Here is a 27044-nt window from a genome sequence, read left to right as displayed (position 1 = left end):
GGTCCTCCCCAATGCCTCCCCTTTCCCATACCCGGCTGTCAGGCGGTCATTTCCAGAGTGAAGGCTCATCCTGCTGGTGTGGGTGCCAGGCGTGGGGAGCTGGGTTTGTGGTCCACAGGCACCTAGAAATGAGAGGGGAAGAGACAAACTCACAGAGAGAGAGACACACAGATTGAGGGAGCAGTCTTCATGCTGGGCAGAAGACATGGTTCAAGAAGTCCGGATTCTGGCTAAAGGGCAAAAACAAGACACAGGAAGAATTCAGGAAGGAGGTGGAAAATACATGAGACCAAGCACACATCAGCACTGAGGGTGACAGAGGAGGGCTGAGTGGGGAGGGTGGGCTGGAGCCGGCCTGGCTGGGTTTGGACGGAGCCTGGTAGGAGGATGGAAGGAAGACCAGCCTGCAGCAGGGTGAGCGGGGGAGGGCCCTCCATACTGGGTGCGGGGCAGCATCGTACCCCAGGGTGTAGGTGTTGCCAGGATAGATCGAATCCATGGATGGACATCTAGGTTGTTGCCAGTCTTTCACTTAAACAATATGTAATGGATTTCCCTTGCGTTGTCATATAAATCTCCTAGGAAGACAGGAGTTTTCCTGTAGGAAGACAGCTTCAGAGCTGCTCTTCTGTTTCTCCCCAGCTCAGGGACAAGGTCATTTGTACCCTGATCATGTATTTGAGGAAATGTAGGGAAATTAAGGTTTATAAGCATATTCTAACCTTTCAAAGTGTACCGGAGCTGTAAATTCCACGCTGATTCAACTATAGTAAACAACCACTCTCTCCTATATGTGCTTCAGGAAAACATCCAGGTTTTCAGATGGATCGGTATTTGCAGGGCTTATTTAGGAGGGTATGGGAAGACACTGTCCTCTGGAAGTGACCTCCACCTCCCCAGGCCTAAGGGGGTGAAGCAGATGTCAGGTTGGGAACGGAGCAGTCACAGATGGGGGCTGGATCGCGACTGCCTCTTAGGCGTGTTGCCAGCCTAACCTTTCACTGTTGAGCCTGACTGGCGCATCCCTTTCAGTGTCACTCAGAAGTGTGTACCTGTGTTCACAGCACCTACAAAATGTGAGCTCAGCTGAGTCTGAAGTACACTGAGATATGCTATTAAAGGCCAATGTACATTAATTTTTTAAATGACCAGATGTAAGGCCACAAAAACAAACAGAACTCAATACATTTCAAAAAGCAGAATGAGTACAGATAACTCTCTAGTCACAATGCATTAAAACTAGAAAGTAACAGCAGAAACAGAAACTGAAAAGCAATACAAAGTTCAAAATTAGACAAAAACTACTCCTGGTGGAATATTATTCAGCCTTGAAAAGGGAAGAAAATTCTGCCACATGCCACATGTATGAACCTTGAAGATATTTTGTAAAGTGAAATATGTCAGTCACCAAAAGGCAAATACCATATGATTCTACTTACCTGAGGCATCAAAGTGGCCAGATTAATCAAGGAATCATTGTTTCCAGTGGCTGGGAGGAGAGGGGATTGGGGAGTTGTTGTTTATCGGGTTTAGAGTTACAGTTTTGCAAAATGAAGAAGTTCATCGAACCTCCCTGATGGTACAGTGGATAAGAATTTGCCTGCCAATGCAGGGGACACAGGTTTGATCCCTAGTCCAGAAAGATTCCACATGCAGAGCAACTAAACCCGAGTACTACAACTGCTGAAGCCTGGGCACCCTAAAGCCTGTGCTCCACAGCAAGAGAAGCCACCGCAATGGGAAGCCTGCATGCTGCAACTAGAGAATAGCCCCTTCTCTCCACAACTGGGGAAAGCCCATGTGCAGCAATGAAGACGAGAACAGTCAAAAATAAATACTTAAAAAAAACGTAAAGTGAAGACTTTTTTAAAAAGTTCTTGCATATTGCACAACATGAATACCCACCAAACACTACTGAACTCTGTACACTTGAAAATGGTTGAAATGATAAATTTTGTGTTATGTCTATTAAAAAGACATAGACATAGGATTATTTCTTAGACACTGTTTTACTTATACACAAGGAGAACCAATCAACAGTGCTGACTAAAAAGTTGCAAGAAAAAAACTTCCCCTTAGTGACAGAGGAAAAACTGCAGGACGAGGTGCTTTGAATTTTAGGCAGGAAATCAGACACATTTTATATGTGCAAACCCTTACATTAAATGTTGAGCTATACAAGAATGCAAATACCATTGTGTCTTAAAATATCATTTTGCCGAACTGCCAAACTAAGGTTTTGTTATGCAAAACAGCCAGCATCAGGGTTTATTTCAGACCTGTTAAAAAGCAATACTTTTAAGTTTAGCAATACTAAACTTCTATGGCATCATATTTTGATACCATTAAAAAAGCTCACTGATGCCATGTTCACCCCTGAGTTCTCCTCTAAAGGGAATAATACACACATTATGGGAAGTGCAGGGAGATGAGTGTATTTTTTGCTGTCGATATTGTTGTTTAATTTTGTTGCTGCTTTAACTAAATGAGCAGTCATGAAGCGTTCCATATTCCAAGTCCCATATGCAATTCAGAATTGCACTGTCGCCCTTTCCAACACATGAGCATACTGCCAGTCAGAGACAGACACCATCCCTGCATAAAGAGACCACCAGTGTTAGCACCTGTCCAGTGTGACGCAGAGCAGACAGAGAAACTGGAGTCTTCCAGCTCCAGACTCAGCACATGGCCTGCAGCTTCTTGCCACTTCAAGAGGAAATGGGCACAAATATCTTTGTTCACTTTCCTTTTTGCCCTTTTTTTTTGACTGCACCGCACAGCATGTGGGATTTTAGTTCCCTGATCAGGGATCGAACCCATGCTCCCTGCACTGGTCCAGAGTCTTAACCACTGGACCACCAGGGAAGTCCAACCCTTGTTTTACTTTCTATCTTTTAAAGCATCACAGAGTCAAAAGGTACAAACACCTAGGCTTAGAGAAAACCATGCATACCCTCAGGCCCCTTCCTGTGCAGCTCAGTTGTGAATTAAAAATAAATTACTGCATCTTAGCAGCTGACATGCCTTTCAACTCCACATGACTTTCAAGTATAGCATGGCACAACAGAACTCTCCTGATGGTGGAAATGTAGCTATTGAACACCTGAAATGTAGCTGGGGTAAGTGAATGTAAATTCACATAATTTTGCTTAGATTTATGTAAATTTGATCAAAATGTTCGCTTTAACTGCTGTATGTAGCAAGTGTCCATGTCTCTAGGAGAACCAGCACAGTTCTGAAACTTCATTCTTCCTTGGATTTGCCCACCTCTTTCTCAAAGTACCAACTTGGGAACTAAGGATACAGCGAGAGTCCTTGTTCTCCCCACCCTCACCCCTAACTCCCTCTGCCCTTGCTACCACTCCCCCTTCCACCCAAGTCCTCTAGAGGCTTCCAGGACCAAATATTATTTCTAATAACAGAGTTCTCTCACTCCAGTTATAATCACAGATCTCTCTGGGGAGAAAGTCTTAGAGCGAAACAAATGGCCTATCCAAAGGTTTCAGAAATTACTTTTTAAAAAACTCTTTGGAGTGGACGATGCAGGGAAATGAAATAAGTATCAGGTTGGTTTAAGTAAGTTATCACATATGCCCCATGAGCTTCAGGCCATGTTTTGAGAAGGTTTTTTTCCCCCGGCTCCCAAATAACGGACAAATTGTTGATATAATGAGTGATCGAAGGAAGGGCTGGTTGGCAGCCTTTAGAGCAGGAAGGCCTCTGCAGGGAGAATATTAATCAATGTTTCCCGAGACCAGGGGGCAACCAGGAGAAAAACAAGCTTCTCCTTCATGTATAAGGCAGCCCCTGGGTACGGTTCCAGCAGCGCTTCCCAAACTTTAATGTGCATGCAAGCCACCACGGGGGGAGTCCTGTTAAAATGCAGGTTCACACTTAGCGGCAGGGGGAGGGGGTGCCGGTAGTACCGAAGATGCGGGTGCAGAGACCACACTTTGCACAGTGAGCCTCTAGGCCTCGAAGCTCCTGAGGTCCGCTCAGAACATCTGGCAGTTGGCCGCCAGAACCCTGACTCCCAGCCCACTCCTGCCTGCCAAGGGCTTGTTTCTCTTGAAATGATCGGCTTGGAGCCTGTCTCCAAGGAATTCAATCCTGCTTTGTAAACTCACCTTCAGCAACCAGAAATCAAAAGACCTTTTCAAAGCTGTCAGAAGCCATCATACAGGACCAAACATATTAGGACCAGAGCCCTGAGAGACCAGTGAGAGGCAGCAGTCTGGGTGAATGCGACTGCTCCACAAATTCAGACCAGCCCAGGAGGGACGCTGCTCTGAGGCCTGAGGGTCAGGGGAGCACCTGTGAGCACAAATATAACCTCCATATTGCATTCTGGTTTCATCGATAATAACATTGATGTTTTCATTTATTTCTTCTTGCTCCCTAATATCGTTCACTTAATTCAGCCTTAACTGGGGATGAAATTGGTACAATCTGCCCTTTCAAATCATTTATCTCCATCTACAAAGTACAGGTAATGAGCACACACACCTTCCAGTTTTGTGAGGATAAGTTAGTGCACAGGGGGTTCAGCACTGTCCACAGCATGACAGGTGCTTACTAACCGCCAGCTGTTATAGGTATTTCATGTTTGTTCCATGAATAAGCAACGATCGGTCCTCCAGTAACAATCTCCTTCTTAACCTCCAGACCCAATGCCCACTTGACATCTCCACCAGAAGCAAACCTCTCATCTTTTCTTCAAAAACTGGAGAAAATTCATTCACCATGTTGTCAGAGAGAACTTGTCCCTCTCGGAGACACCTGACCCACCGCCATTTCTTGCCTCCCTATCCACATATTACACTTTTCAGTTCTGACTTCTCAAAGCCTTTTGAATCCACCCTCTTCTGTCTCCACTGCTCATACTTTGTCACCTGTTCTTGGACTCCTGCAATCAATATCTTCTCATCAATCTTTCTGCCTTTGCCTCTGTCCTTTCCAGCCACATTACATGAACTGTCTCCAAGTCAGTCTTTCCCAAGCACCAATGGAGGTTTCAAAACAATCCCGATGAGCAGTTCCAAAGAACTTTTTAAAAGCAGTGGCAGCACTGTTGGAAAAGGGGCATGACTTCTTAGGCAAATACTTGGGGAAAGGCCTCACACATACCCGGATGGTTATGAAACTGTTCCACAATCAGTGTGGTGCTTCACAGCCACATCACAGGTAGTTAGACGCCGATCTTCACTTCCTCATCCACACTCAGGGAGCTTCCTATAGTAGCTCAGTCTACTGAGGGGGATTTCAGCCTCAGGGTGGATGAACCTATTTCTCAAAGAGCACTGGTTTTGTTTAGGTTTTTTCCTCTACGTGTTTGCTGTGGTTTTGTCATTAAGCAAAATTGTTGCTATTATTTCCTCATTATCTGCTAGGGATGTTGTTGTTGAGTCACTAAGTCTTGTCCTACTATTTTCGGACCCCCATGGATTGTAGCCCACCAGGTTCCCTTGTCCATGGGATTCTCCAGGCAATACGGGAGTAGGTTGCCATTTTTTTCTCCAGGGGATCTTCCCGACCCAGGGATCATGCCCACGTCTCCTGTGTCTTCTGTACTGCAGGTGGATTCTTTACCTCTGAGTTACTAGGGAAGTCCCACTAGGAATGTTAGGACCTAGTATTATTTTGGAATCCATCTAGTTCCAAGTTCAGCAGTAAAGAATCCACCTGCAATGCAGGAGACATAGGTTCAATCCCTGGGTCCTGAAGATCCCCTGAAGGAGGGCATGGCAACTCACTCCAGTATTTTTGCCTGGAGAATCCCATTGACAAAGAAGCCTGACAAGCCATGGTCCATAGGGTCACAAATAGTCGGACAGGACAGAGCACAGACAGACTAGTTCAAAGCAAGGATTCTCAAAGGAGCAAGTTCACTTGAAAATCATGATGACATCTGAGAATGAACATGTTCTATTTCTCAGATTTGATGGTCCCTCAGTTAAAACTCCTCCATTTAACCACTAGATGGCATTTGGGCCCTGGCATGCTGAGCCAACCAGCTCAAATTTCAGACCACACTCCATGGGCCCTGACAAGAGTCAGTTGGAATTTGGAAGAGGTATGCCACCACTTCCTTAACCAACCATAACCGCATGTCACTTCAGGACTGATTCCTATTAAAGGCAAGAACAAAATATTGGGTTGGCCCAAAAGTTCTTTTGGGTTTTTCCATAAGATATTATGGGAAAAAATGAATGAATCTTTTGGACAACCCAATACTTGATTAACCATCAAGGCAATAGTGGAAAATAAAACCAAACAGGTGACTAGGAAAATAAGTCCACACAAGACTCATGATTCCCCTAGACTCATTCTCTAGTTCCACCCCACCCTCTTCTGAAAATGATGGCTTCTGCCAGGTTGCTGCTGCTGCTGCTGCGTCACTTCAGTCATGTCCGACTCTGTGTGACCCCATAGACAGAAGCCCACCAGGGTCCCCCGTCCCCAGGATTCTCCAGGCAAGAACACTGGAGTGGGTTGCCATTTCCTTCTCCAATGTGTGAAAGTGAAAAGTGAAAGTGAAGTCACTCAGTCGTGTCCGACCCTTAGCGACCCCACAGACTGCAGCCTACCAGGCTCCTCCATCCATGGGATTTTCTAGGCAAGAGTACTGGAGTAATGCCCCCAAAGCCCTCTAATTTACTGCCTGTTCGTATCTGCAGGCTCATCACTGCTAAGATCCCCATCTTCCCTCCAAGCTCAATTCTCCAAAGTGCAATCAAAGGAAGTTCATCCATGTAGGTTCCACCTAAACCACCAAGCAGAGAAACAGCTCACTCCTGCCAGACCAAAGCCAAATTAAACACGGCTGCCACTCTCCTCCCCCACAATCTTATGAATCAATTCTGAACTTTGGGGGCAGATACTGGACACCTCTACAGAGGTTAAAAACTTCTAGTCTAGATTTCTCAAGCAAGCAAGTCCTAAACCTGGACAGGTTTTCTTCATCTCTCCTTCCTCAGGTAAAAAGTTTTAATCACAAAACTACAGTTGGCAAACCTGACCATTTTCGTTTGAAGTTCTCTTTTGGACTAATTGAATAACCATCACCCACATTTTTTTGCTGCTGTTTTTTAGTTTTTTACATACATTTGTTTAGTTTTGGCTGTGCTGGGTCTTCATAGATGTGCACGGACTTCTCTAGTTACAGACAGTGGGGGCTGCTCTTCATTGCATGCATGGGCTTCTCATTGCAGAGGCTTCTCTTGTTGTGGAGCACGGGCTCTAGGACATGGAGGCTTAGTCGCTCCATGGCATGAGGGATCTTCCCGGACCAGAGATCGAACCTATGTCCCCTGCACTGGCAGGCAGACTCCCAACCACTGGACCACTGGGAAAGTCCACACTCACATATTTTGAACAGTTCTACTCTCAGTCAGATATTAAGTTTCTCTGCAACGGCTACTCTGGAAGCAGAGAGTAAATCATATGTTTGTTAGTCACTCAGTCGTGTCCGACTCTTTGTGACCCCATAGACTGTAGCCTGTCAGGCTCCTCTGTCCATGGAATTCTCCACACAAGAATACTGAAGTGGGTTGCCATGCCCTTCTCCAGGGGGCATGATTAAAGATTAAAATTATATGTTTAGTCTTCCAATAATCCATCATACACCTCCTAGAGGCAAGCCACATGCATGACTTTTAAAATCTGGTCCAGCTTCTCCTTTTTAACCACTTACTGCATGACAATCTTTGAGTACATTCAACCAAATATTCTCAGGGGGAGCGGGGTTGGGCAGAGACAGAACATCAAGTGATATCTCGTAGAAAAGGATGACAACTGCTTTTCCATGAATTTGATTTCAAAGGGTATCAGTACAAGATATACTCCCAAGGTAAAGAAAGAACCTCTATAATTATTCATGAATCAAAAAGGCAGAATATTTTTTAAAAAGTAGATTCATGTGTTCCAATAAAATTTTATTTACAAAGACAGGTATGGGCCATAGTCTGCTTTAAAAACAAGCCTCAAAGGATTAAATTGATCTGAAAGTAAATTAACTATCTGCTAGAATAAAGGCCAAAATAAAGCAAAAGCCAGCAATATAACATTCAAAATGTATGCCATCCTTTGTAGGTACTAGACCTACAAAGAATTGGAAAATGACCTTCTGAGAGAAAAATCATTGAGTAGAAGTTGACCCGGAAATGACAAATGATGGAATTAGCAGATAAGGACATTTTGAAAGCTATTTATAGTAAACAATTACATACAGAATGGATGGACATGGTCCTACTGTATAGCACAGGAAACTATATTCAATGTCCTGAGATAAACCATAATGAAAGGAATTAAAAAGAATGTATAACTGAGTCACTTTGCTGGACAGCAAAAATGAACACAACACCGTAAGTCAATTATCCTTCAATAAAAAATAAAAATAATTAATGATGCATCTCCCAACACAAAAAAAAGCTATTATAAATTTTCAATGGAGTATAAGCTACAAAAATATTGAATCACTATGCCACACAGCTGAAACTAATATAGTAAATCAACTGTACTTCAATGAGAATCATATATATTAAAAAATTTAAAACTAAAAGCTATTATAAACATGCTCTTCATGCTCAAGAATGTAAAGGAAAATACAAATACTGTGAGAGAAAGGACACAAAAAAGAACAAAATGAAACCACTAAAGACAAATGAAATATCTGAAATGAAAATTAACTGGAAAGGAATATTAATTTTAAAAAAAGTAGATACTGCAGAAAAACGATCAGTGAACTTGAAAAACAGCAATAGGATTTATACAAGAGGAAGAACAGAGAAGAAAAGAAGTTTTTAAAAAGAACAGAACCTCAGTGACCTATGGAGTATCAAGATATCTGAGAGACATGCCTGCCACAACCAATATGATGAAAACTACCCTAAGTGTAAGGATAGAGAGATTAAAGGTAAAAAGACAGGAAAAGACACACAATGGCACAGTATCAGACAAAACAGGCTCCAGGACAACGCTGCCCAATATAAAGAACATTTCACAATGACAATTCAAAAGAGACAATTCAACAAGACATCATAATCCTAAATGTGAATGCAGAAAAAAGCAAAAACGGACAGAACTAAAAGGAGGCATATATGCAAACCCACAATTATAGCTGGCGATTTCAATATATCTCTCTCAGCAACTTATAGAAGAAGCGGAGAGAAAAAGGCAATTAAGGATTTAGGAAACTTGAGCTCCACTGATGAATGTGACCTAACTGGCACTTATAGAACTTTACAGCCTGCAGAATACACATTATATTCAAGTGAACAGGGAACATTCACCCAGACCATGTGGTGGGCTATAAAACAAGCTTTAATAAATCTAAAAGGATTGAAATCATTCAGAGTATGTTCTCAAACCACAATGGAATTAAATTATAAATCAATAACAAAAGAATTAGAACAGTGCTTAGCAGCAGAAATATAATGCAAGCCACACATGTAATTTTAAATTTTCTACTAGCCACATTTTAAAAAGTAAAAACAGGTGGACTTAATTCTAATAATGTTTTATTTAACCCACTCTATCAAAAATATTCGCATTTCAACATGTAAGCAATATTTAAAAGTTGAGATAGTTTATATTTTTTCCATACTAAGTGTTCAAAATCCAGTAAGTTACTTAGAGCACAACTCGATTTAAACCAGGCACATCTGTCACATTTGGCTAGTGGCTGCCATACTAGGCAGCACAACTCTACAGGGTAGGTAAACAAATATATTAGAGCTGGTATTATCATTTTTTAAAAAGACTTTTTTTAATGTGGACCATTTTTAAAGTCTTCAGTGAATTTGTTACAGTATTGTTTCTGTTTTATGTTTTGGTTTTTTGGCCATCGAGCATGTAGAATCTTAGCTCCCCAACCAGGGATCAAACCTGTACCCCCTACCCTGGAAGGGCAAGTCTTAAACACTGGACCACCAGGGAAGACCCAGGGCTGGTAATTTGAATACCCATCTATAATAAGTTATTGTCCAAGGCATTTTCCAAGCAAGAACACTGAAGTGGATTGCCATGCCCTCCTCCAGAGGATCTTCCTGACCCAGGGCTTGAATCTGCATCTGTCTTTCCTGGATTGGCAGGCAGGTTCTTTACCACTAGCACCACCTGGGAAGCCCCATAATAAGTTATTGTACTCCTCCCCTACTCCCCCATACCCAAAGGAAAAAGTCTTGCCTTGAAACAGACTTTTGAAACATTTAGGCCTATCTTAAAAAATATTAACACATCAATCACTGAGGTTGCCAATTTGTCTTTAAACTTTTACCCTCTCACTCACCCACTACCCCAGTGGGCAAAACACCTCCCAATTTCAGCCATCACTCTCAGATTGATCCACCACTCACTCCTTGAATACCTGCTGGCTGCCTTGGGGTTCTCCTGTTCTTAGGTCTGTCAGATGCCCCACTGCCTCCTTTTATTTTCCCTGCACAGACACAAAAGCAAACAGGTCATCTGCCTCCTGGTGCTTTATCTCCCCAACTCACATCCCGGAGTCCATTGGGATAGCTTGTCATCTCGTTATGTTCAAAGTGTTGTCCAGAGGCTTGGAGCTGCTACATTTTTATGTGGAGAGTAAAACAATTCAAAAATATAAAAAATAATCCACCATCCCAGAATGTGATACTCTAAACATGTGCATCTATTACTGATAAAACCAAAAATTTTAAGGATATTGTCTGAACTCCTCTCTTGGCTTCATTTCTGGGTGCAAATGTAGAGTTCAGTCGTGTCCAATTCTTTGCAACCCCATGGACTGCAGCACGCCAGGCTTCCTTGTCCATTACCAACTCCCAGAGCTTGCTCAAACTCATGTCCATCGAGTCAGTGATGCCATCTAACCATCTCCTCCTCTGTTGTCCCCTTCTCCTCCTGCCATCAATCCTTCCCAGGATCAGGGTCTTTATCAATGAGTCAGCTCTTCACATCAGGTGGCCAAAGTATTGGAGCTTCAGCTTCAGCATCAGTCCTTGTAATGAATTTTCAGGACTGATTTCCTTTAGGACTGACTGGTTTGATCTCCTTGGACTCTCTTCTCCAACACCACAGTTCAAAAGCATCAATTATTCAGTACTCAGCTTTCTTCACAGTCCAACTCTCACATCCACACGTGACTATGGGGAAAACCATAGCTTTGACTAGATGGACATTTGTTGGCAAAGTAATGTCTCTGCTTTTTAATATGCTGTCTAGGTTTGCAAATGTGGACTAAAGAGGACACAAGAAAGGATGCAGGAGTGAAGGAAGAAGAAGGAAGCAAGGTTAACACTTCGAACAAATGCCCTAAACCCAAGGGGCCAGGCAGAGATGAGAATCTTGGGTTCAAATCTAAAGATTACCCATCAGGGACAAGATGATGAAATAAAATAGCTCTGAATAGTGAAATAGGACACATACACTGGAGATTCCCCAGAGACATAAAGGTGTTGTTAATGGAATTAGAAGTGGTTCAGACAACAGCTTCCCTCTTTACTCAGCTGCTAAGATAAATACAGGCTTGAGTAGAAAAGCCTGGACAACAATGGGCTATTGAGCCAGCCCCAAATCCACCCTTTTGCACTGCCGTGTGATACTGGAGTTGCGGCCTATAAACATTCCTCCTTCACTGGTGACACATTATTAGCAGTCAGCAGAAGGCACTGGTGGGGCACTATAAGTGCAAGAGGCTTCACTCCCGGTTCTGCTGCTTTTCCTTCTTGCTCCTAACACATCAGTCAGCATGGGTCTTTCTTGCCAGCAGGCTTCTTGGCCAGTGGCACACACTCTCCAGAGTTCAGCCAGCCACTCAAGAGGCAGCCTCCCTCCAATCGTCACAGCCATCCCAGCAAGTGACTTCCTAGCGAGTTTCCCCAACAGCCTGCCTGCCATTTTAAACTGTGGCACTTCAAGCAAATTTCTCCACCCAGTGAGCCACACCACACCGTCTGCAATGAGACTGGAATCTCAGCTTTGGGGGAGGAGGGAAAGGGCGCTTTCAAAAGTGTGTTCCTTCCTCAGGGGCACTCTCAGTCTACAAGTAGTGGCTGCTCCCTACATCTGCCGTTCAGGTATTTAGAGATGTCAGCCCCTCTTAGTGGTTTCTCCCGTTAGCTGCCCTGCAGGCTGTGTTCAGTCCTGTCAACTCTTTGCAAACCCACGGACTGGACCCTGCTGGGTTTCTCCATCCATGGGACATGCTAGGCAAAAATACTGAAGTGGACAGCCATTTCCTCCTCCAGGGGATCTTCAGGGATTGAACTCACGTCTCCTGCTTTGGCAGGTGGATTCTTCACCACTGAGCCACCTGTAGTTAATAATTCTTCATAGTGAATGTTCCCTGTTCAAATTACTGGTATTTCAAATTACTGGTATTTCCTTCTTCTGAATGATCCTGAACCTTAAATGATAACACAATCATCGGTAAAATTTACAAGAGTATGTAAATTCTTTTTCTTTTTTTTTGAGGATATATATTTTTTAAATCGCTAAGAAAATTAAAACCAGGAAATTACAGTCCATTTAGGAATAAAGGAATCAGTGAGAAAGCACAAAATAGGATCACATAACACCAAAGTCAGTAATTAACATAAAAGCAAATGGATTGGATTCCCTATTAAAATGCAGAGACTCTCCAAATGAGTTGAAATATAAAATCAAATAAGACAAGTTAAGACACAACTAGAAATTATATGAAAGTTAAATATAAGAGGATCAGTTCAGTTCAGTTCAGTCGCTCAGTCGTGTCCGACTCTCCGCGACCCCATGAATCACAGCACGCCAGGCCTCCCTGTCCATCACCAACCCCCGGAGTACACTCAAATTCATGTCCACAGAGTCGGTGATGCCATCCAGCCATCAGGTAACAATTTATCAAGCAAATATAAACAAAGAGGACAAATATTCTAATTATCAAAGAAAGTAAAATTCGAGGCAAGAAGCTTAAGTAGGACACAAAGAATAACATTAGTAAGTCCTCCTTATGAAATGGACCTAACAGACACAGGTATTTATATACTAAGTAACAGTATCAAAATACACAAAGCAAAAGCTAGACAAGATGAAACTGAGAGAAATAACTATAATAGGAGACTCTACGACAATATTATTAGTCTACAGTCGTTTATTAAAAAACTAAGGAAATGAAAATTGAATTAAAGTGGTTGAACAAATACACATTCACCTCTGTCACACACAAATTGAATAAACTTTCATTCAAGACACCCACAGAACACTCTTCAAAAATGCTAGGCCCCCAAACCTCAATACATTCTTAAAAAATAAAACAAATAAGCCGTATTTACTGTCAAGGTAAATATTCTACAAGTAGTAAAAAAAAAAAAAAAATTTGTAAAGGCAAATCACACAGAAATTATAAAATATTCTCAGCTATTAAACCAAAACACAAAGATAAACTACTTAGAAAACAAGACATGTTATTATAGCTGGGATGTGAACATACTTGAAATTGGAGATAAGGAAAAGCCTTGAACATATTCAACTGTATATAAACAAAAAAGTACCAGACTTAAAAAGTTACAGGGAAAAAAATCTAGAGCAAACAAAGGAAATAATTAACACAAAATGAGAAAGTAATACATTTTAAAACAAAGTCATAATTGATAAATCCAGTTTTCTTTAAGAGAAAAAAGATACCTTTAGAAAGTCTAATCAAGGAAAATTGTAGAACGAAGAAAAGATAAATTTCTTACAAGTATCAAGTTTAATAGAAAAGAGACTTTTTTTATTCTCTATTAAAAGTATCGAATGTGTTAAATTTCAACAAAATGAAAAATTTTCTGGAAAGTATAAATTACTTAAATTTAGCAGATAATAAACACAAAAGAAGAAATACATTCTAAAACAAAAAACATTTTAAATTTTAAAAACAAACTAATAGCCACAAAAGAAACTGAAGTTATCAAGAATTTATTTCCTAACAAAAGTCTGAACTCAAAAGTTTTATGAACAGTCCTTCAATTTTTCATGAAACAAATCAACTCTCATGCTATAATGTAACTGCTTAACATACAGTAAAATACATACAGGTATCCTAATCACTTTATAGAGCTAGCAAAATGCCTAACTCAAAACCTGTATGCTTGCCCAAAAGACCAAACTCGCATGTAAAAAGGCAATTTTCCTAAATAAAATATTAGCCAATCAATAGTAGCACTAGGGCAGTCACATTTTAGAAGAAATAGATTCTGAAGGACATCCCATATTTCAAAACTAGTCTTCCCAGGGAAACTAACGTAAAGACAGAGGACGCGTGGTTGGAGAGTGTAAGCCGACAGTCACGGGAGTATATTTTTTTTCTTTGAGGCTGCTGCTTCTTATCTCACCAGTATCTCTACTATTTCAAAGAGGGCTCTCACTCATAGTGGTGGCTTCTTTTGGGTCTTCATCACTTTAATTTCTGTCCCAAAGTTACTGACACCTGAACATGCTCTTGATCACTAGTTTTAGCAGCACCACTGAATGAACACATGTTTGAGAATACAATGAAAGTGAATGTTAAAACAGCCGCCCAACACTGCCCTCACAGGATGCTGGTAAACAATCCCAGGGATTACAGGCCACCGACAAAAGACAACGGCACGTCTGCTTACTATTAACAGCTAAAGCTGCGCTGCTAACGGTTAAAATCATGAGCAGTTGACAAAGCTGAACTGCCAGCTTTGAAATGATGCAATTCATGGTCATTTTTTAGGGTACAAGTATGTGCATTACTTCAAATTTTGAGAACAAAGTAACTGTTAATATTATTTGATCAGTTATTTTTAAACCACGTAACTCAAGCTCACATAAGTAAACTAATCTTTAAAAAAAAATCTTCTTTACTTAACTGATCTACTTCCAGGAGTTCAAAAATGGTTAGAAAATCGATCAAAGCATCAACAAATCAAATGGGAAAAAAAAGAAAACTAAACTGCATGATCATCTTAAGAGATACCCAAAAAGTGTATTTGACAAAATTTCAGAGCTATTTCTAATTCTTTAAAATCTAAAAAGAGGGTATTTCATTTCTAAAGAAAATAATATCTGACTCAAAACAACCAAACTAGAGGTAAAACACTATGGACATACCCACTAAAACAAGAAATATAATAAGAATGTTTACCACCATCATCATGATTATTGAACATTTCAGCCACCAAAACATGCAATAAAAATTAAAACTATTAGAAGAAACAATATTATCATTATCCATACAGGATATCAAAATATTTTCTTAAAAAAACCATGTGAAGTTACTGAAAAAAGTATTAGACTATGAGGTTTCTCAAAAAGTCAAAAAAAGTGACTAGATATGAGGAAAATACATATTTATAAAGACTACAGAATCATTACTGCTCAAATTCTTCCATCCTGTCTCCATCAGGACTGGCTCTGCCCTAGTTTGAGTCATTATTGTTGTTTGCCTCGATTACCGCACCAGGCTCCTATGTTTAACCAGCTTCTTTATCTCCAGCCCGGTGAGACATACTGTATATCCATAGGATAAATCTGCTTGTGTCATTCCTTTGCATAGAATCTTCTCATAGCTTCTCATCACAGAATAAGATCCAAGTTCTTGACCACTGCCTCCTGAGTGGCCCTATCCAGCCAGGTATCCCACACAAATGCCATTGTTAACACTCAAGTCACACTGTCTTCCTTTCTGCTCCTCAAATACACCAAAGGCGCTTTGTGCTAGCGCTTCACCCTGCTGGTATTGCTTTTTCCTGGAACCTCACAAGATGGCTCCTTTTCAGATGCCAAATACAGCTAATTTAATCTTCCAGCCTAGAGCAGCCACTCAGTCACTATGTCCCGTCACCCTATTTTAACTCTCTCCACTGAATCTAAAGTTCATGATTTGATACTTGCCACTGTTTGGTACTTATTGCCATTAACGTCACCTCCATGAGAGCAATAACTTTGTCTTAATAACACGTCATCTCTAAAACTTAAGCCCTGGTGTGTAAGAAGAGTCATTCTTCTTCCCTGAATTTTCACTGTCAGTCATTCTCAATAGACTGTAAACGCCACAAAACCGGAAGGCTGTCTATTTCAGTTGCTGTTCTATCTCCAGGACTCAGACACTGGCTAGACAGTTAACAATATCTGATGATTCAATGAATAAATGAATGAGTCCCTCATCTGCCCCCTTTAATCCCTAGCAGTCTAGGATTAAGCAAACTTTTTTGGTGAGTCCAAGATATCACTGGCTTATTTTGAACTTGTAGCCAAATAATGATTTCATATGAATTATTATAAAGTTAGATCTTTGCACCTCTACACACTCCCCAAATTCTACACTTGTGTGATTGACTTGTTAAGATAAACATTGAGCTTTAATAAAATTTGATAGTATGGTTGGAATTAATCTTTAAAATGCCTTTGTCAAAAAACTATCTACAAGAAAATAACAAGTCAAGAAAAATTAAGTCTTTTGCGTCCTAATCCAGTCCTATCCGTGTAAGTAGCTGGGCAGAGAAGAAGCCTGCCAATAGTAATACTGGGGGAAAAAAACAAAACGGAGGTATTAAAATTAACCTTTCTTGTCCATGTATAGAAAAATGATCATCCTATGCAAAAACGGTCAAAACTAACAAAGCCACAAAAGGATTGCCTCTTAAGGATTTAAATTAAGATACTGGATTGCCATTTTTATTATCCAAGAGTTACTCATTAATTATGACACACAGTATGTATCTGCTGGTTTGTGGGCACTCTAAGTATCTATTTCAAACAAAAGGCTACATTCTCAATTTTTTATATTTTGTTTTTATTCAAGAGTTTACTCACAGGCAGCACTTTAAAATCAGGCTTTTAAAATTAAAGGCCAAAACTAAAAAAATTTGCAAATAAGACACTGCTAAAAGAATGATCGTCTTAATAATTTAAACCCTAAAATGTCCTGTGGAGTTAAAGTCTTTACACATAAATGCGTAAGATTGGTATCATTTAAAATAAACAATCGAAAAACCACAGATGGTGGGCAAATTTGTCAATGAAGATAAACAGCAGTTTCAGCCTTCCAGGGTCTGAACACCAGCAATTAATTCAGCTTGTGAGAGAATATGCTTCAGAATTTGGCCTTTAAAGTCTCTTTCTCCAACAGCAAATCAGCATATCTATGCTGAAGTTCCTTTTCTCTTTCCTGCTGTCGCTGAACATCTTCTTTCAGACACTTGAAGAAATAAAAACATTAATTATTTCATAGGTAAGCACACTGAAAATTAAAAATATCTTACAGTACTTTATAATCTTACAAACAGCTGAGTTAGGTCAACACTCTCAAGAGTAAAGTATTCCCCAAAGAGAAATAAAAACAGCAACTACTTTTGCTATAAAATCAGTGCTGTGGCCACTCTTTGATTTGGTCATACATCTACCAGTATTTGTAAAATCTCTGCTATCTCAAATAAATAAGCCATCACTGTCCTATGAACACCCAACATGCACTTAAATAAGCCCTGGCTGCCATTTATCTGGGCATGGACTTTCATGTACATTTGGCAAATAAAGTTAAACCAACTCTGGCCAGAGGAATTTGATGCTCTGGGATGACTAGCTGTATTTTCAGCATTCTAAATTACAAAACAAAAAGACATTGGTTTAATTACCTCAGAGAGCTGTATGAATGGGATGCAAATAAGTTTGGGGGGGGCGGGGCTGGGAATCATTGGGTTACTTATTCTATTTCATAGTGTATCTACGTGGAAAACAAAAAATTAGTAAAGGAAAAGTCTCTGTGTATCCACAATGGCCTGGCCTATCCATGTACACACAGGCCATTCTAGATAAGAAAGTCAAAAACTTTAGGCTTTCATTGAAAAAAAGCAAGACAATGTAAAATGCAAACGATAGTCTGCACAGGCAGGGAAGAGGGAAACCCTGATTATTCTTCAGAGCTCTCTTTCTAAGCAGGGCTGCAAGGCAATAATGGTACCTCTAGCCTCCGGGGAATAGCAGAATCTTCATGTTTCTTGAGTTCTTCAAAAGTACGTAACTCCAAGTAAGCCTGCTCAATCTGGTCCCATAAGTCATTCAACTGTTTCATGAGCCCCATTGCACGAGACTGGTAACCCCCAAGCAAAATTTTCATCTTCTTTTCCATCTTTGCAGCTCTCTTGGCTTCTGTCGTCATGTGACCCCTGTTTATCTGGGGGCCAGGGGGAGAGCACATCATGAGAAAAGCAGGCTCAATAATAGGATAAAAAAGGCATGACTGCTCATCTACTGCCTCAAAGCAAAAGTACAGCAGGTGCGATCCCCATCTTATCACCTATGACAGTTTTCACACAACCAGAGAAAAGCCACTTGGCCTTCCCAGGTGGCACTAGAGGTAAAGAACCCACCTGCAATGCAGGAGACGTGAGACACGGGTTTGATCCCTGGCTCAGGAAGATCCCCTGGAGGAGGGCATGGCAACCCACTCCAATATTCTAGTCTGGAGAATCCCCATGGACAGAGGAGCCTGGAGGGCTACAGTCCATAGAGTTGCAAAGAGTCAGACATGACTGAAGCAATTTAGCACGCACAGAGCAAACAATGCTAAAATCTACATGGAACCATATATGCCAGACCCAGAATGCCAAAGCAATCCTGAGAAAAAGAACAAAGCAGGAGGCATAACCCTCTCAGACTTCAGACAATATTACAAAGCTACAATAACCAAAACAGCATTGGTATTGGCACAAAAACACCACTGGATCAATGAAACAGAATAGAGAGCCCAGAAATAAACCCATACACCTACAGTCAATTAATCTTCGACACAGGAGGCAAGAATATACAATAAGGCAAAGACAGTCGCTTTGGCAAGTGGTCTTGGGAAAGCTGGACAGTCACAAGTAAATGAGTGAAGTTAGAAAACACCCTCACTCCATATACAAAAATAAGCTCGAAATAGCTGAAAAGACTTAAAAGTTAAGAAATGATACCATAAAACTCCTAGAAGAGAAAACAGGTAAAACATTCTCTGACATAAGTCATATCAATGTTTTCTTAGTCAGTCTCCCAAGGCAACAGAAACAAAAGCAAAAATAAGCAAATGGGATCCAATCAAACTTATAAGCCTTTACACAGCAAAAGAAACCATAAGCAAAATGAAAAGACAAACTAAGGACTGGGAGAAAATATTTGCGAAAGATGTGACTGTCAAGGGCGTAATTTCCAAAATATGCAAGCAGCTCATACAACTTAATAGCAGAAAAAATAAAAAATAAAAAAATGAGCAGAAGACCCAAATAGACATTTCTCCAAAACAGACTTACAGATGGCCAAGAGGCACAAAAAAAAAAACGCTCATCATCATTAATTATTAAAGAAATGCAAATCAAACCTACAATGAGGTACCAGTTGGTCAAAATGGCCATCACTAAAATGTCTGCAAATAACATGCTGAAGAGGGTGTGGAGAAAGAGAACCCTCCTCCTACACTGTTCACGGGAGTGTAAACTGATGCAGCGCTATGGAAAACAGTATGAAGGTTCTTCAAAAAACTAAAAACAGAGGTGCCATATGATCTAGCAATCCCACTCCTGGGCATACATCTGTGACAAAATTCTAATTCAAAAAGATACATGCACCCTTATGCTCACAGCAGCACAATTCATAATAATCAAGACATGGAAACAGCCTAAATGTCCACTGACACATCAACGGACAAAGAAAATATGGTATATCTATATCTATATATACACACACACGATGCAATACCACTCAGCCATTAAAAAGAGTGAAATAATGCCATCTGCAGCAACATGGATGGACCTAGAGATTATCATAGTAAGCAAAGTAAGTCTGAAAGATAAAGACAGATACCATATGATACCACTTATATGTGGAATCTAAAATATGACACAAATGAACTTACCTATGAAACAGAAACAGACTCACAGACATAAAGAACAGACTTGTGGTTGCCAAGGGGGAGGGGGTGGAGAAGGATGGACTGGGAGTTTGAGGTTAGCAGATACAAAATATTATGTATAGAATGGACAAATAACAAGATCATACTCTATAGCACAGGGAGCTATATTCTATATCCTGTAATAAACCACAATGGAAAAGGAAAAAAAAAGTACAGTATTCTTATACTTCAACTACCATAATACAAAATTAGACTTAAGAAGGGTTTCTCTTACACTTGAATAGTTTTACAGTTTAGTCCCAAATAAGTTATTCATAATAACTTCACCCATGATCCAAACTCAAAGCAGGCTTGAATTTCACAGTATGGGGAAAACTAATTTCTACCTCCAAAAATAACTCCTGCTATCATTAACCCTAGGGCTGGCAGCTTTGGGGGCTGGCAGCTTTGGGGGCTGGCAGCAATGTATTTTCACCCTCTGTACTTCAAACATGCACTTCTATATATTATACATCAAGCACATTTTAAATAACTGAATAATAATTAATATACCACAGCTGTGGTCACAACAATCCCCTCAAAAGTACAAAATTACTAGATTATTTTTATGAAGTCATAATCCTAAACTTGGCATAAAACCCATAAAGGAGAGAATATCACATTTGGCAACAACAACAAAAATGTTTTTAACTTTTGAGGTGCAAAAAGACTCCATAAGAGAAATAACAATTTTCCTATTAAATATGTACACTGAGCACAAGTGGGTTGCCTCTCAGATGATTCTAAAATCAGGTGAAAAAAAATTTTAATGTATATATTCAAAAAGAACTGGAGAGGGACACTTAGCAGAAGGTTTCAACAAAATTCTGGAGCTGCTACAGAGAAAGCCTCAGTTTAGAGGGTACAAGGAAAAGCTGAGAGGCAGCAGGCTGTGATGCAGAATTCCATTAGTACAACGCCTTCTCTGGGTGTACATTCCACATCCCACAATGTCATCACTTCACCATGATCTGCAAATACTTGTTTCCAACAAACAACATTTGTAATTGTGAGGTCAAAGCCTTAGGAATAATTATTAAATCTGTGTCAATTTCTTTGTGTCCGTTTCTCCCTGCAACTTCTTTCCTCTCTCCTACCACCCTCCAAACTGATTCCATCAAGTGACTTCTAAAAGCAATCAAAGCTAAGTAGTTTCAGGATAACATATACCCAAACAATACTCTGTAATTCACAATAATATAAATGAGAGTACCCTGTAACAAGGAAGACAGCATGACAATTTTTTTTTCTGAAATACTAAATGTGGGGGGGGGGTAAATAAGTAGAAATGGTACCATGGGAAAATACTGTCAAATATACAATATTGATAAGAAAACTGTTCACAGGATGTTTTCTTAAATATTTAGAAACAATATAATCACCAAAACAAATATACAGCTTTCCATTAAACATTCGCTTCAAAGCATTACGTCTGATATAAAAATAAACATGTCAATCTCAATGCTTTCTTTTTTTTTAGAATGTGTAAGAATATCAAGAAATGCCATGTTCCCCAAAATATAAAGTATACTTCTACTGGAAAAGTAGTACTTCATACCTATCCATCTCCAGGTTACTTTATTGAAGCCAAAGTCAAATAAGCCCAGGGCAGAGGGGGTGGCAGGGAAGGGACATGTTGTATGTGTCCCTTAAGAACATGAGATGGATCTAAAATTAATTAACATAAAGCTCTTTTAAAGCCATTCCTATCTTCAACATTTTATAAAAAGTTTTATTCCTCTGGAATGCACTAAAGACTAAATCCATTAGTAAATAATGTCCTTTATAAAAGAGCCATTTTCCGCCAACAGATAACAAATTAAAGTGAGTTATTTGTTATATAAGAGTCAGGAAACACTGGAACAAGTCAGCAGCGCCGTGGAGTGAAGTGAGTTGATGTAGGCTACTTAACCTCTGTATTTCCATTTCTCCATCAATAAAATGGCAGTTATCACTAAAAGTTACTATATAAAGTACAGAAAAGCCCTTAGCCACCCAGTGATATCTGGCACAAAGCAAGCTGTCAACAAATGTTAGCTCTGACTACAATTATTATAGGTACTAAGAGGTTAACCATTTTGCTCTCCTCTCTAATTGACCAAGGGACTATGGATGACAATTTAAAACCCTCTTTTAAATTTCAACTTTAATTTTAAAAATGACAGAGATCCCTTCCTGGGAATAAAGCAAGGAAAAGACAGCTGTTTCTTAAGTGAGCAGTATGCCTCTTTAGGACCACCACACCAAGTAACAGGTACTGGAGTACATCTGTTTTAAGCCAATGCTCTTCAACCCCAGCTAAGCTTAAACGGGGCTTCCCTGGTAGCTCAGCTGGTTAAGAATCTGCCTGCAATTCAGGAAACCCCAGTTCAATTCCTGGGCCAGGAAGATCCCCTGGGGAAGGGATAGGCTACCCACTCAAGTATTCTTGGGCTTCCCGGGTGGCTCAGCTGGTGAAGAATCTGCCTACAAAGCAGGAGACCTGGGTTTGATCCCTGGGTTGGGAAGATCCCCTGAAGAAGGGAAAGACTACCCACTCCAGTATTCGGGCCTGGAGAATTCCATGGACTGTATAATCCACGCGATTGCAAAGAGTCAGACATGTCTGAGCAACATATGTATGTATGTAAATTTAAGAAGTTAACTGTGGAGTTTTTAAAATCTATCAGTGCAGAGACCCTTATTTACATGGTCTCAGACTACTGTACTTTTAAAGCCCCTAGATGGCAAGAGGCAATCAGGATGGAGAAACCTGTTTCAGCCACTGTCAATACCGAAGCTACGTGTCAGCTGTTTTCTCTTAACCAGGCCTACCAAAATGTCCTCATTTCCAATAATAAGTGAACTAAATCCATAAGTTAGTGCATCAAGTTCCTGATACTATAATTCAGTGTGTTCCAACAATAGCAACATTAGACACTCTAATCACATGTGGATTCAAATACACATTCCAAAAACCTTAACAGCAAAGAATTTCAATTTAATATATGCAGTGCTTTTTTAAAAAATCAGTCACACAAATTATCATTTTCATTGGCTAAGATAATTCAATTAGCTATATATTGCATGCCATGGAAATTCAATTTCCAATTTGGTGTAACAACATAACACTTAAGCTCAGAAAGTGTTTAATTAGTCATCAAGGCACATTTAGTATGACTGGTACCTTATATCTGGGAATTACCTCACTTCACACAGTTGAGTCATTTATTATTCCCAAAACACCAAAGATTTTAAAACTGCAAAGCTTCCATTTAATGTGAACAATTTTATTTAATTTAGCTCAAGCTTTATTAAAGTCTTCTGGCTCAAATATTCTGCGAAGATTTCAAGCAAATATGGAAATAAATTATACAAAAAATTAAAGTACAGAAAAAAAAATGTAGTCAATTAACTATGTGAAAGTAAGTGCAAGTGTCAGTTTGCGCCCCTATGGACTGTACCCTTCAAGCTCCTTCGTGAATGGAATTCTCCAGGCAAAAATGCTGGAGTGGGTAGCCATTCCTTTCTCCAGGGGATCTTCCCGACCCAGAGATGGAACCCTGGTCTCCTGCAGTGCAGGCAGATTCTTTACTGTCTGAGCCACCAGGGAAGCCCCAAATAACTATATTTTAGTACAAAAATATAAAGAAGAAATATATAATATATATGTGCTGCTGCTGCTAAGTCGCTTCAGTCGTGTCCGACTCTGTGCGACCCCACCAGGCTCCCCCGTCCCTGGGATTCTCCAGGCAAGAATACTATACCTTAAATGTAAAGAAAGGAATATAGCTTTTAATATTCAATTCTAGCTTATTTACATCTGCCATCTGATCATTAAAATGTAAAGGACGATATCCACATAGTTCGTAAAACGCTCGACCTATGACTGCTCAATACATTTTAGGAGGGAAAAAAACTAACCTATAAAGTCTGGCCTTTTTCTAGCCAGTAAATCTCAAGCATGAACCACACATGCATACATGGAACACATCACCCTTGAATCAGCCCCAGCTCCCTCACCCCACACTCATACACAGAAACAACAGTAAAGTCCAACGGAGTATAAAAACTTTTCTAAAAAATATACAGAATCAAGAAGAACCAGGCTCTGACTTAACCAGATTAGTATTTTAAGCCATTTTTAAAAATACAACTAAGCGCTAGCAACTGCCCTGAAGGACAACTTACTTTCAACAAAAAAGTATTGATTTAGGGAGCTTATACTACTTCTTACAGCTGATTTACCAAAAGTTCTTCCAAAAACTGATTTCAAACCACTGCATTTATAGTTGATTTACCAAAAGTTGTCAAAAAATTTTTTTCAAATCCTTAACTGCACTTAGAGACATACTTTAAAGTCTTCTTAATTATGGCAAAACCAATACAATATTGTAACTAGCCTCCAAAAAATAAATTAATTTAAAAAATAATAATAATAAAGTCTTCTTAAAACAACAAACTTAGTAATGGAATTAGAATTAAATACTTTGTTCACTTGTCACCAGACAAGCCTCCCAAATATGGTTATAATGGAAGTTTGTGCTTAAACATGTATCAGCACAAAATTTCTAATGATTTTAAATAAAGTTCACTATAACTATTAGGATTTTAAAGTAGGACAACCCTTGATATAATTAAAGTTGACTACATCCGAAATGAAAGTGTAAAATTCAATTCAAGAAGAGATGAATGAGAATATATCTACATATAAATATATAGGGGGACCAAGCTGACAAATTTCATGCATCATAATTCTGTTTTACGATATGATGTCTGGAATTTGTTTCAAATAGCGGGGAAGGGGAAATGACATGAAATAAGAGTGGCTATGAGCTGATGGCTGTCACAGCTGGGTGATAACACACTAGGACTCATTATACCAGTCTACTTTAGGGTATATTTTAAAATTCCCATAATAAAAGTTTTTTTTTAATTCAAATTCAGTGTCTCCTCCAAAGGATAACTATTTTGTTAAGGTTATACACCACAAACCATGAAACATCAATATAATGGAAACATTAAAATTTAAAAGTATGTCAACTGTTTCAATATGCCAAAATGTACAAATGAAATGTTAAAATCCACAATTATATAAAATACATTTGTACAAAACAAAATCTGAGCCTTTAAGTATTATTCAAATCTCTCTCCTAAAATTGACCCATGTCTCGTATTTCAGATATTCATCAAAATTTACAGAGCAAAAACTTAGCCACCCTCTTACTCAACGTAAAGTTACTTCTTGGTACCTTATACTATCAAATCTAATTAAGCAACACTAAGAGTGATAATGAGCCACTTTACCTGGTGGCTCAGCAGTAAAGAATCCACCTGCCAAGCAGGAGACCTGGGTTCAATCCCTGGGTCAGGAAGATCCCCTGGAGGAGGAAATGGCAACCACTCCAGTATTCTTGCCTGAGAAATCCATGGACAGAGGAGCCTGGTGGGCTACAATCCATGAGGTCACAAAAGAGTCCGACACAAGTTAGCGACTAAACAAGAGTGATGTGAACCTCAGAGACTTGGGAGAGGGTTCCTATCCACTAAAGCTTACCAACTGTAAGGCACACAGTATCGTATTTCATCTTACATTATTTCAAGCTCTCACTTCCGTGAGATAAAACTATCACCCAAATTTTACAAGTAAGAGAAATCTGAGACTCAGAGAGGTTAAGTAACTTGCCCGAGGCTACACAGTCACGAAGAGATGAAGCTCTGCCACTGTGTCTACTTGAAAGTCCAACACTAGGTTACGCTGCAGCTCAACCAGAGGTCCTCTCTGCCTCAGCCCATGAAATGCAAAGCTGCCTGAAGAAAGTCAAGCTGTGGAGCTAGACAGCTTAACGCCACCAGACAGTTCACTGAAAAATTATTCTAGACACACATAAACAAGATCTCAACTAATGAACTTGCCCATCATTCCTTCCCTGATTTAGACATTAACCTGTATGTAGCCACTTGTAAGAATTTTATTCGACACTGGAGAAAAGCTTTCAACTTCCCCAGCTTACATTTTTTAATTCTGAATTCTTTTATTCTTAACAAGCTATAAAACTATAGGAAAAATATCTCTCAGAAAAATTTTATGGGGAAAAAAAGTTTAATTTAACAACTTTTTGAGAAGCTGGACAGAATATAACTTGAATTATTAGAGATTTCACCAAAACTAATCTTTTGCCACAGGTTTTAAAAGAGTACAAGTGATCAGGGTTTTGTTTTGTTTTTTTGAATGGTACTTATAATAATATTATACTATTAAGTGAACAGTAGTACATGGTGATCCCAATTTAGTTTTAAAGACCTTTATCTACACACAGATATGTATGGCTGTACGTATAGTAAATCTTTTTCTATCATATTTAATCTTATATATACACACCCCAAGATGTTTAATGTGATTACACATGAATGGTAGGCTTTTCTTTTTTTAATTTAAAAATTTCTACAAAGTACTAGTATTATTTTTAGAAAAAACGCCTACAAATGTTATTTTTTAAATGCATAGAAGAGAAACTGTCTAAAAAAGACTGGCCAGAGACCAATGGAAAACTGATGGTCCCCAGGAGATGAATCAGTGGAACCATAAGTGTTTCCTCGGGTCATTACAAAAGGGAGCTGTATGGGACTTATAAAAGTGTAATTGTTACTCTCAAACTCACTAAGTTTGTTAAGGTTACTAAGCTTAAGTAATTCCAAAATAAACACATTATCCTTGGGTCTCCAACACTGTCCTCAGTTAAAGTCTGTTACAGTGAGGTTCAGAAACATTAAGAGCATCCCTCACTGAAATTCTTGCTTGGGGACCCAGATAATAACCTTATACCACTGGAAAAACAGGTTTCAGAATACCTAAAATAAATATAAAGTTAATGGCAGCTCCACTTCCTAGTCAACATGAGTAAAGGAGTAAAGACGTGATTCAACCATTGAAATATTTGCAAACAGAGCCCATAAGTGATCCTCCTTTAATGTCTATACTGCTCATTAGCATTGTTTTAGCAGTGAGCCACCTCAATATCAATGAGATGCAGGTCCAATTAAGTGATTATTGTCAGCATCTGTCAGTTAGCAACCATCAGACTGCATCCCTAAAAAACAAGCTAAAGCAATAAGGCAAAACCTTACTAAACGCATTTCCAAGAACAGAAACGTACCAATAAAGCCAGGCCAA

General features: G+C 39.5%; 1 protein-coding gene across 1 annotated transcript in view; it reads right to left on the bottom strand.

The window, feature by feature from the left end:
* Window positions 1–12801: 12801 nt before the first annotated feature.
* CDC5L (cell division cycle 5 like) overlaps window positions 12802–27044 on the bottom strand; it is a 47325-nt gene continuing 33082 nt past the window's right edge. The window contains exons 15-16 of the mRNA XM_055406243.2: window positions 17927–18139; window positions 12802–17164 (exon numbers count right to left, since the gene is read on the bottom strand). Of these exons, the coding sequence (XP_055262218.1) occupies window positions 17060–17164; window positions 17927–18139 (318 nt within the window). The 3' untranslated portion in view covers window positions 12802–17059. The remainder of the gene's footprint in view (window positions 17165–17926; window positions 18140–27044) is intronic.

Source organism: Moschus berezovskii, chromosome 23 (genome assembly GCF_049115385.1).
Source record: "Moschus berezovskii isolate FMDL1 chromosome 23, NW_MosBer_1.0, whole genome shotgun sequence".
NCBI lineage: Eukaryota > Metazoa > Chordata > Mammalia > Artiodactyla > Moschidae > Moschus > Moschus berezovskii.
This window is presented reverse-complemented; position numbering and strand designations above follow the sequence as displayed.